Genomic DNA, 11,659 nt, shown 5'->3' with positions numbered 1-11,659 from the left:
TCAACTGATTTTCCTTAGATAGAAAACTTTTAATCAATTTGACTATATGATCTGGTGAACTGTAAAGTGCCTTGAGATGACATGTGTTGTTAATTGGCGCTTTAGAAATAAACGGAACTGAATTAAAATTTAATTAAACCCGGTTCAGATTCTATGGCTACCTCAGATTTGATTAGATTTTCTTTGTGTGTTTGCAATGGACCTCTGTTTGATGATTTCCATTTCTTTGTGAATAGGGGTAAATATTATAAGTTTATCCTTCCTTTTGCTACTTTTCTAAATACGTTTTTGTTGGAACATTTTTTTAGAACGAAAGAAACAAACAAACAAACAAACAAACAAAAAAAAGATGTCTGAATAAAGAACCTTGAGGGACACCAGGAATTATTGGGGCGGCTTCACTATGAGAGTTAGCACACCTTTGAGTTCAGAGTATTTTATAAAAGTTCTGTAAAAGTTAATTAAAAGAAACAAAACTAAACTATAACCATCATTTATAAAAAGTAAATGGACCATTAATTAATTATAAAACAAATAGTGTGGGTAAATAGGTAAGGTAAATCAGGTGAGTTTAAGTCCAACATAAGATTTAAGGCTAGGTTCAGGTCTTAAATGAACTGATGTTAGTTTTAGGGCTAACTGCCCTGTGTAGTCCTCACTCTGACATGGCAAATTTTACCCCTACTCTTTATTATAATAAGGAACAAGGCTAGTTTCTATAACAACACCAACTGGATTAGACCTTCAGCACTGATCCAGTGTTCCTGGATGGAGATAGAAGCACGCCAAATGCTGAAAAAATCTTTTTAATTCTCCACCCATTTCACAAGGCCTCAAAACCTTTAAAAGTTTCCATTTTTACAGCATGTATCCAGGTATTTGATAAACATTAAACAGGGCATTGTGCAGTAAAACCTTAAAAAAAACAGAACACATTTCATCTTGAAACAGAATTTATTTGTTCAGTCATAAAACATTGTATAAAAACTGTCATAAATCAAGTATAAAACAGTAGAAATCGTCAGATTTATTCACAGAGAGGAAGAATGTAAGCACCTTTAAGAGACAGAGTCGCATAACAGAAACCAATTTCATTGGCAGTCGGGTTTAGCATTTATGGCTCATTTATTCACAAATCAACACAGATTATTGCAAGATAAACGTCTGTGAATATTTTTGAAAAAATTATATTCAAAGTTAAAAAAAAAAAAAAAAAAAAGTTAACGACCTGTAAACATTGTCCTAATATTTTCATTGGTAGGAAAGGTCTGGGTATATCTATAAATTTTATTAACCTTTTTGTATCTCTGTGGGGCTATTATTAAGGTGTTAAACTTGTCTTCTGTGATTCAATATGGTTATTTATTGAGGTTTTGTGAATCTGAAAGCTTTTATTTCTGCCTTCTCAGCAATGCTGAGGATGAGAAGGGTTCAGCTGCTGGATAGAAAATATATAAAGCTGCTAAATAAATCAAGCAAAACTGCACATAATGAATTTTCATGGCTTTTAAGGATTAAATGGTTGTTTACAGGTTTAAAAAAAAGCAGAGGAGACAAAACTGGAAAACGTTGGGTTTAACACTTCTTGAATCTTTGCAGGTTTATTTTCTTCACGTTTTTTATTATATTCCTCAGTTTATTTTCCTTCCTAATTTTACTTGTTTTGGCTCACAGGTTTATAAGGACACAAACTGGCAGTTTAACAAAGTGAAATAAAAAGAAAACATCAGCATTGAGACTACATTTCTGGCAATTAGTTTTTTTTTTTTCTCTGACTAGAGGTTTTAAGACCAAACTCCCTTATTGCGGTCACAGTTAGACTGATTATGGTTACTTCTAATTATTTTATAGAATCTGCAGAGATTCGTCAAAATACCTGAAGCATGTTTCATTCCTGTTCCTGTTCATTTTATAATTCCTGGTCCAGGTTTTCCTTAATCAACAAGCAGAATTAATAAACTACTGTACTTTGTACATTTCAGTCACCAGGATGGATCACACTTATGGGCCTGTTAGGAATACAATCAACAGGTTAAAACTGGAGTTTTCTACATTATTTGATGAGAAATCTTTAGGTTTGTCACGGTTCCTGTCGAGGAACCCAGGTAAAGTTCCACCGACCCCCTGGGTCCTTCCTGATAAAGGCTTGTCCCTGGGGGAAGCTGTGAGTCTTCACACTACTGGACGGGCTGAGGGACATGCTGAAAGCCAAATCAGTTCCTTTGTGATGTGTCTGAGGAGGTTTGGAGGGCTGAGATATATCTGGCTGAATTGTGGGGCTGAAATCACTAGAAGGCAGCTGAGATTCGCAGAGTACTGAGCTGGAGGATGAGTCGAAAGAGACAAAGTCAGGGTCGGATGGAGTCCAGTAGTCTGGATGTGGAAACCAGTTGGAAGAGATCATTCTAGAGCTTGTCTGCAGCGGTTGGGATCCACTGATACAGCAGGTCTCAGGTCTGTCTGGCTGAAATTCAGTCAGCACAGGGGCAGTGAAGTTTTCTGGAGATCCTGAACAGGTCTGAGTTGGCATGGCAGCATAGCCAGGTTCAGACGATCTATAGTCCGTCTCCCCTGCAAGAGTTTGGCAGTAACTTTGGACAGAGGGCAGTGTAGACAAGGGCACTGGGGAGTTGAAAGTGAAGCTGGGTGTGTGTTCTGCAGGCAGCGTTGAGTTGATGCCATCATCATAAACCAGATTTCTGAAGTTGTATTCAGATGGGGATTCACCTGAAGTATCTATGGTGTTTCTGTCCTTCAAGCCTAACGTTCGCAGGACCCACAGATCAAGGTTTGGTTCTGAACAAGCTGGCCCCTCGGAGGACTCGGAGCAGAACTCAGCTGTCAGGTTTCTGCAGAGTCTCCTGGTGATCTGTTGGGAGAAGGAATGACTGCAGGTTTGGGATAGTTCGTGAACAGAGTTCTTCAGGTTCCTTTTCAGCTTTCTTCTCCTGTCTGCGGTTAGTTTCTGTGGTGGAGGAAAGAGGAGAGACGGATTCAGACAAAACATAGAAGCACAGTCCATTCTGCTCCAACAAATCCTTACTGAATTATTTTCAGGGATCGAGACAGGGAAGATATTTTGAGGGTGTTTAAGGCAAGTCGAGGATACAAGACATGATTGATCAACCAATATTATAATGTAGGTTAAAAAAATCCGATGTTTTTCCTTTGGCCTTCAGTGGACCACATGTCTTTATTTAAGTCTCACTAGAGGTTCAGTAGAGCAAAATCTTTGTGAGGCTTTTTTCTTTCTAATTAAAGTAATCTATTCCCACATTTAGGAGACATGCAGTTAGACTGTATAAATAGGGAGATTCAGAGGTTGTGTTTTTGCTATAGTGTTTTAACAAACAAGGTCTTTTGTATTGTTCTAAATAGGCCTAAAGGTTCACAGAGGCCCTCAAATTAGTTCATGTGGAGCACCAAGAAGATTGTTCATCCAAAGGAAGTTAGCAAAGGTTCCGAATCCTGAGTTACCGACCATCTGTAAAGCAGAAGTCTTTATTGTTAACCAAAAGAAGATACCAGATGAGGCATTGATTCCTGCTACCTGGTTTTTGCAGGGTGCTCCCCTGCCTTTCAGTTTAAACTTTAGTTGCAACCATTCTTTGCTACCAACTGAACACACGCTCACGACCATCATCCTATAGGGTCTACCTCTACCTCAGTGCTCGGAGGTCTCCTCTTGCTTTGCTATTAGGCAGTTTGGACATGGATGCCAGCAGGAATAATTAACTTACCTGATTGATGATTACAGAAGGAATTTCAGCTGAAGGTTTTTTAATACGACATAACAGACATGTCTGATGGCACTAAAGCAGATTGTCCTTATGGAGGCCTTTTTTCATCAATCCAAGTTGGGTTGACAGGATCACAGGGCCATGAGAGAAACCCTTACATCCCTTTAACCTATGATGGTACCTCAAGATCTCTCATCATCCATGGATTTTTGGCACTTGTCAGAACAGGGGGGGAATTTAACTAAGGAATTAAGCACTGCCTTTACCTGAGCTCTTTCTTCACCAGGGCAGTCTGAGGCAAAGCCAGCATTACTGCAGGTGAAGCAATGGTCAGTACATTTCCTTTTCCATCCTACCACTACTATGAACACCCAAAGACAGAAAAAAAAACTTTTCATGGTTGATAATTATGACGAGAGCTTATTTTGAGTCCATTTGCTTATAGCAGTTAACTTCTTATGTGCTTGGAACAAGAACTACTACCGTAGTTTTAGTCTATGAGGCAGACATCCTGTCTATTTTTAAGGGTAGGCTTAAAACTTTCCATTTTGATAAAGCTTATAGTTAGACCAGCTCGTGTTATAGTCAGCTGTCTCTATAGTTTTGCTGCCATAGACTTAGACTGCTGGAGGACATTCTTCTTCATTTTACTAATATTCTCCATTCTTTGTTTGTTCCTTTCCTATCTATGTGTTATCCCTGCTGTGTCATCATGGTAGCTTCCTCTGGTCTGTTCCTGTTTTGCTGTGACCCAGAGATATCATCTGGACAGCTGCACTCAACACCTTTGATTGTAGATGATAAAGTTAGCCTGTTTTTCAGTATTTAGTCTCGTTTCTCTCAGATATGTTGTTGGGATCACCTTTTAGCATGACTAACTGTATTTGCTCTCTTTTATCCTTTGTGACATGAAAACCAGCTCATAGATCATCTACTTAACTGTTTCTTTCTTAGACCTGAACCACCTATGGAAATACTTTACCACTATTTTTTATAAAGTCAGGCTTACACTGTGCGATTTTTTTGCCCTTTTAGTGCTGACTTTCCAGTCGTGCAAGAATTTTTCTATCGGGCCGACTGTCAGCCTGATCGTGCAGTTTAAAAACATGTCTGAAATTCAGTCGGCCGTCGTTGGCAAATCACTCAGTGGGCATGTGCAAACAATGATTCTTCTTCTTCCTCTCATATGAAAACACAGCTGCAAGGCGGGGTACGAGTGAAATTGAGTTCTTTCAGCCACGTTTGCTCAGCCATGTCTTTGTCCAAATACGTCATCACCTTTTCTTTTTAGGGCTGTCAGCACCAAATTGCACAAATTGCCAAGGCAGCGCGTTTCACTCTAGTGAGCTTCATATTCCTCTTCTACTTGTTTGGCTTCCGGATAGACTAGTCTGAGTAGCCATCTCACTGCGGAGCTGAGGGTCTTTTAGGGTTTTAGATGTACAGTGTGAGCAGGTAGATCACATCAGTGTGAGAACATACATTGTGAGCTGTGAACTCACACTGTATTTCAAAACTCTGTGGTTTCGTTGTACAGTGTGAGCTGTAGCTGTGTGCAACGCTTAAAAAAAACTGGCACAGTGTATGCCCGGCTTAACATATTAAGCATTTATGGATCAGTGCTTCTGATTATTTTCCATGTCTGCTTCTGTCTACATGAGCCCCCAGTCAGCCTTGGTAGAAGGCCATTTACATGGATCCTTTCTTCCTGTTACAATGGAGCTTTCCTTTCCACTGTTGCTGCATGCATGCTATTCTTTTGCATAATGCAAAAGAATGTCAGCTGTCACCACATGCTCCAGAAGGAGGTAATCCTGCAAAATCAATGACTTTCAACCAGTCTTGCTGACTGATCTCATGATATTGTCTCTATAAAGTGCCCTGTGATGTATTTGGTGAATTGGCGCTATATGAATAAACTGAACTGAACTTCATAATCTGCAAAAAGCACATATAAATGTGAATGATTTGTATATATCCACCAATTTATCAAGTCCAAGAACTACAAAGTGTTTTAGACTACATGCCGTCATTTACAAGCCGATGGTGGTGACTTTCACTGTAGCCACAGCTGCCATGGGGCTGGCTGACATATATATTGGTGCCACATGGTCATCTGACCAACGACAGCAAGCAAGGTGGTCAACGTTTCTTCCCTAATGACTCAAAAACTGAGACAATGAAGCTCAAACCACCGACCCAACCTTATCTCTTGAGTCTCCATTGCCTGTTGTGAATATGAAGCCCCCATACTCCCCCAAACATTCCCCTGTCGACATCAATTTAGAACGAGAGCCCTTACAAGCAACACTTCTATCCAATTCTCCTGCAGAACCCAGATCAGCATGCCCGATGAGACATGATCACATCCCTGCTTAAGATTTGCAGAACACATGTAGACGAGGAATCAAAACCTCCAAAAGCCTCTCAAAATTATTTATGTTTCCTTTGATACCAGTCTGGATCTAGTTCAATCCCTTTTTTGCAGCTGAATTTGGTGCTCTCACCTTAGCTTTTTCCTGCAGGTTCCTCACAAAAGAGGAATTGAGGAATCCTCTGAGTTTCTTGTTCTCCTCCTGCAGCCTGACCAGCTCCTCCTCCCTCTGCAGCAAAGTGTCCTGGAGCTGGAAGCAAATATGATGAGTGCTTAACCACACTACAAAACAATTTAAATCCTGCATTTTCTGCATACAAACATACAAATATGTTTACTGATTTAACTCAATGAGGATAAGTACTAAAATCTGTATAAAAATTAATGTTAGAACTGAGGAACTTTTGTTACCTGTTTGTTCCTCTGGATGTGAGGAGAGAGCTGCTGTGTCCACGTTAGACCAGCAGGAGGAGTGACAACACAATAAGATTCTAAAAGAACGACAAAGGAAACAATATGATCATCAACATCTCTGTGATCATTCATCCAGTTTGGAAGACTATCTCTTAACATCGTTCGCAGAACACTATAGCATCAAACACATTTTTTAGAGTCTGCAGGTTTTACTAATTATTGGCTGAACATTCAATTCAATTTAGTTTATTTCTATAGCGCCAATTCACAACACACGTCATCTCAAGGCACTTTACAGTTCAACCAGATCATAGAGTCAAATTGATTCAAAGTTTTCTATCTAAGGAAAAACCATTGAATCGACTCATTGACTTAAAGACAATCCCTCATACTAAGAATACTTGTAGCGACAGTGGAGAGGAAAAACTCCCTTTTAACAGGAAGAAACCTCCAGCATAACTAGGCTCAGTGTGAGCGGCCGTCATCAAATATGGCCACATGTTGTTTAATTAACGACAAACCTGAAACCTCCTGAGTTTCAGCTGTTTGTCAGTAATCTTAGATATATAATTCTAGTTTTGGCTGGTAATGTTAGCTAATTAAACTAATAGCTGTTCTCTTCAACAGTATAATTCTTAATTCATATCCAACATCCATCTCTGTCATCTGACAATTTTATAAAAAAAAAAAAAAAAACAATGCAGGACACAAAATAAAAAAAATGCTTTATGCTACATTTACACCAAACTCAAACTCAAAATTTCGTCATTTTCGTCTGCTCTTGCTCGTCTTGAGATGTTCCCGGGCAGCAAAAGCAATTTGCACAGCAAGCAAATTTGCATGGCAGGTGAAAGGCTCCACTGTATAATCAAGTTTGCTGGATTTTGGTTTCACCTCAACTCTGTGGACTAGGATTCTATGGAGCAACTCATACTACTTTTACTTTTCATAGTCAAACAAAGCTGTCTGTTTCCATGGGTTCACCAGAAGCTATGTCTGGATGACGGTTGCTTTCAGCGCTATTTCTACCTATCTGTGTCTCAGGCCAGCTTTCCTGCATTGGAGAGGATTAATCACCCTGACAACAGAGCTAAGGTGAGACAGCGTTCTGGAGCTCAGACACGGGCAGCGGGAAATCGGTGCAAAAATAACAGCTGTAAGAACACGAGAACCGGGATGAGACAGCCAGCCGGGATGGGAAGAGGACAGCGGTAGATTGGAGTAGCCTGTCTTGGAAACAGCGCCAGAGCAAACACAGCCTGTGGCTGGCTAGGGTTAGCTATAGAGGCTAACTTTGGATAATCGTTGGAGCACAGGGGTAGATCTGATGAGTCCGCCATGGAGACAGAGCGCTGGCGGAGAGGCTAAGGCTGGCCTGGAGGAGTACATCAGAGAAGTCTGCCAGGGAGACAACGTGGGGAGTTAGCCTCTATAGCTTCTATAGAAGCTAACTGTGGGAGAAGGAAGGGAGACAGCAGTACATGGGAGAAGTCTGCCGGGCACACAGAGCAGCAGAGTGGTGGAGAGGCAGCGGCTGGCCTGAGTCTGCACTGGAGGAAGGATGGCGAAACAGTTCTTCAAGAGCTAAATGTGATTGAATTTTGTGATGGAAATATAAAGAAAAGTTCAGTTTTTGTACTCCTGTGAATTTCAGTTTACTTACTTTGCAGGCTCGAAAGTAATGTCATTTTGCCAAATTCACCAAAACAGTGCCATTCACTTCATTACATTCACTACCTTCGCTACCTCTGTTAAACATATGGCGCAAACATACCTTTACAGCGGCCGCAAACTGTTTATAAATGTTAAGTTTTGTGTTCAGCTATGAGAGTTTATTTGTCTCATTTTGTTTTATATAAACATTTACACTGAATTTAGGTTAGCTTATTGTTAGGAATCCAGTTTGTGTGGGTTGTTTGTGTGTTTTTCTCTCTCCACCACCAGGTGGTGCCCTGTCTTCGTTGGGCTTCCCTGCACACCTGCGGCTCGTTGGATCATTACTGGAGGAGTATTTGAGCAGTGGGCTGTCACTACCTCAACGCCAGAGTGTTAGCCAGTTTTGGGTACTCTACCCAAGCTGAGATTAGCAGAGTCTAACCTAAGCTTTGTTTCTCTGAGTCTTATCTAGTTTTTGTCCTTGCTCTTCGGCAGGAAGCCTTCCTGAGTAACTGGATACCTGGACCTTCTCCCCCTGGAAGGATTAACTGAGTACACACTGAGCAGGGGAAAACCTCCACATAATCTGTTCAAGTCCTCATCGGAAATCCAAGTGACAGTCCGCTCCTTTACTCCTCTGGGTCCAACGCTTGTCTATCTGTCCGCCCTCCAAAGAGTTCAATTCAATTCAATTCAATTCAGTTTATTTATATAGCGCCAAATTCACAACACATGTCATCTCAAGGCACTTTACAGTTCAACCAGATCATACAGTCAAAAAAAGAAGAGTTCCCTCTTCTCTGGATTAACCCCCCCACAAGCTGGATTCAAGGAGGACAAGAGCCCCCTCGAACGTGAGTCCCTCTCCAGTATTATTCAATCCTCAGTCAAATTTCCTTCTGTCCCTGAACTGATCACTGCGATCTCCCCTTCAGACTTTCCAGTTCTGGTTCACCAGTCCAGTGAGTTCCAGATCCAACTTCTGTATTTCATCTACATTTAATAAACCTGTTAAACTTTTTTCCTTGGTCTCTGAGTGGTTCTCTGCATGTGGGTCAGATCATTTAAACCACTCATGACACTTATAAAAAGTCCCAAATCTTTTTTATAGCATATTGCTACTGCTATCAGAACACATGCCTGACTGTGTTAAGCTTAATTATTTAATGATGACTTCGCTTAATCAGTTTTTATCTCTATAAGAGAACAGCGATTAGCCTAAAGATGCTTTACTATCATTTCCAGCAGCAATCAAGAAGATAATGGTACTGTCTGAAACAATTTCCTCAAAATTAGGCAATACCAGCCAGTTACTTTCTCAGGTTGGTTCCACCCACAAACTGACAAATGGTGTCATTAGTGCACAGAAACGGATCGACGCACAGCTAGTAGAGAATCTACAGTCAATTAAAACCCAAGAGAGCGCAGAGAAGCAGCATGTACGCCTGCTTGTGACATTTCGGGGGCCTTATGGTATTAAATCTGCAAGCATTAAATGTTCAAAATGCATGTGGAGTTTAGTTTATGTGCCTGCGTTTTAAATAAAACTGCTCGTAAGAGTGTTTATTATGTGTGGGCACTTTGGCAGAATTCTGTCTTCATAGGCCCCAGCAAAGCCTAATTTAGCTATCACTTAACATTACTGTGACTCTAAGCACTATTAACACAATTAATAAGAGTGTTTTCTTTCTAATAAATTAATTAATTCTGATCCAGCAAATTCTAGGCAAGTGACTTTTTTTTTATTGAATTTACATCTTACAAAAATTGCTTATTGGATAGTACCACATGCACCAACGTTCCTGATCCAACTGAAAATTTAAAATAATCAGATTGTACCATTTCTACTGGCATAAGAAATCACACAAAAATGGACAATGGGGGTGGAAATGTGTCATGTAAACATGCATGTTGGAATATACTGCCACAGCAGTATATCCATGGTTATTACATGCATGCATGCAGATTGGAACTTTTGCTAGTATAAGCTGTCAAATGAGTTCAGAATCTTCCAGCTGCCATGTTCACATGGTGCATTTTTAGTCTGGCTGGCTCTTTACTCCAGTTACTTATGTTCATGTAAATGTAGCTACAGATGATACTTCAAACTGTAGCATGAAGTAAAGGGTAAATGGACACTTGGTACCCGGAACTTGAGGAAATGGTGTGGAAACCCAGTCTAATTAATGCCAAACATATTCTATTGGATTCTATTGGTGGACCTGACTTTGTTGCCTAGAGCTCAGTCCTGTTGGTAGAGGGAGGAACCATCTCCAAACTATTCCTACACAGTCAGGGGCAAAACAACTGTTGATCGGTTAAGTCAATCAAAGTTTCTCTCCTTGGAAATAAGGGACCAACTCCTGTTCCCGAAATATGGCCAACAGCATAATACTTCCTCCACCATACTTTACACATGGCACAGTACAGTCAGACAGTATGGTTCTCCTAGGAACCATACTGTCTGATAACCAGATGGAGAAGAGCAATTCATCACTTAAAAGAACACTGCTCCCCTGCTGTATAGTCCATTAGTGATGGGCTCCAAGCCACACGCTGGTGAGGTATTCCTTGGATGCTGCTGCTCAGACATTAAAACTCAATCCATAAAGGTCTCCATGTTCGGCTTATGAGCTAATCTGAAGATCAAACAGAAGTTTAAATGTTTGTCAGGATTTGGTCTGTCAAATCCCCGATTCCTGATTCAGATGGGATTCAAATATTTAATTTCCAACTGATATGTCAAATGTTACAGATCCCTATCTTTACTTTTTCACTTATAAGTGGGGGAAAAAAAAGATGATTGCTGATGTGAAATACCTCTGTCTCACAAGTAAACTGTGGTACACAGATTCCTTTAAAGCTGAATTAAGCCTTTATTTCTCCAGTGATGGCTAAAATTCTGTCAGTAGAGTACAGACCTGTTCATGACCTTTCACAATAAAGGCTGAATTAACAGAGCTAGATTATGAGAGTTGGTTTTCCAGTGCCACCATGGGCCTGAATTAGAGCTGAGATTCAGCTGCATGGTGGGATCAGGTCCAGACCACGAAATAGTAACATTCAATGTTTGACTCACCCCACAGCATCTTCCTGCTCTCATCAAAGTCACAAAGGTTTGAGGGGCCATGTTCCCAGGCAGAGGCCACTGTTTCCATGGAAACACGAACGATGGTGCTGTCAAAGTCTCCTGGCATAAAGTGAATGATGAAGCATTAGAATAGAGATCCTAACAGAGCTGTGGAAGAGAGGTAACTAGTGCAATCTTCTTTTTGCATGAGGACACGGAGGGTTTATGTAAATAGACATGTGGACATATTACAATAAAGGTGTTGTAGACATATTTCCTTTGAATTCCTGTGAACTGAGGCCATGGGGTCACCTGAAAGGACTGGAAAACACCACCCTCTAGGGGCAGAGAGCTGAAACGTAGATATACTGACCTCATTATGTGGAAAAAAGAAACACTGCCTCA

At 40.6% G+C, this 11,659-nt stretch overlaps 1 protein-coding gene across 1 annotated transcript; it reads right to left on the bottom strand.

The window, feature by feature from the left end:
- Nucleotides 1–1,863: 1,863 nt before the first annotated feature.
- Nucleotides 1,864–11,382, bottom strand: gmnc (geminin coiled-coil domain containing). The gene is made up of 4 exons (XM_015378105.1): nt 11,264–11,382; nt 6,526–6,605; nt 6,248–6,364; nt 1,864–2,965 (listed from the first exon to the last, which is right to left on the bottom strand). Exons 1-4 carry the CDS (start codon nt 11,379–11,381, stop codon nt 2,081–2,083), a joined length of 1,200 nt encoding a protein of 399 aa, XP_015233591.1. The 5' UTR covers nt 11,382; the 3' UTR covers nt 1,864–2,080.
- Between the last annotated feature and the right edge of the window lie 277 nt (nt 11,383–11,659).

Source organism: Cyprinodon variegatus, unplaced genomic scaffold (assembly GCF_000732505.1).
Source record: "Cyprinodon variegatus isolate N-32 unplaced genomic scaffold, C_variegatus-1.0 Scaffold164, whole genome shotgun sequence".
Lineage (NCBI taxonomy): Eukaryota > Metazoa > Chordata > Actinopteri > Cyprinodontiformes > Cyprinodontidae > Cyprinodon > Cyprinodon variegatus.
The sequence above is the reverse complement of the archived record's forward strand: the minus strand, read 5'-3'. Positions and strand labels throughout refer to the sequence as shown.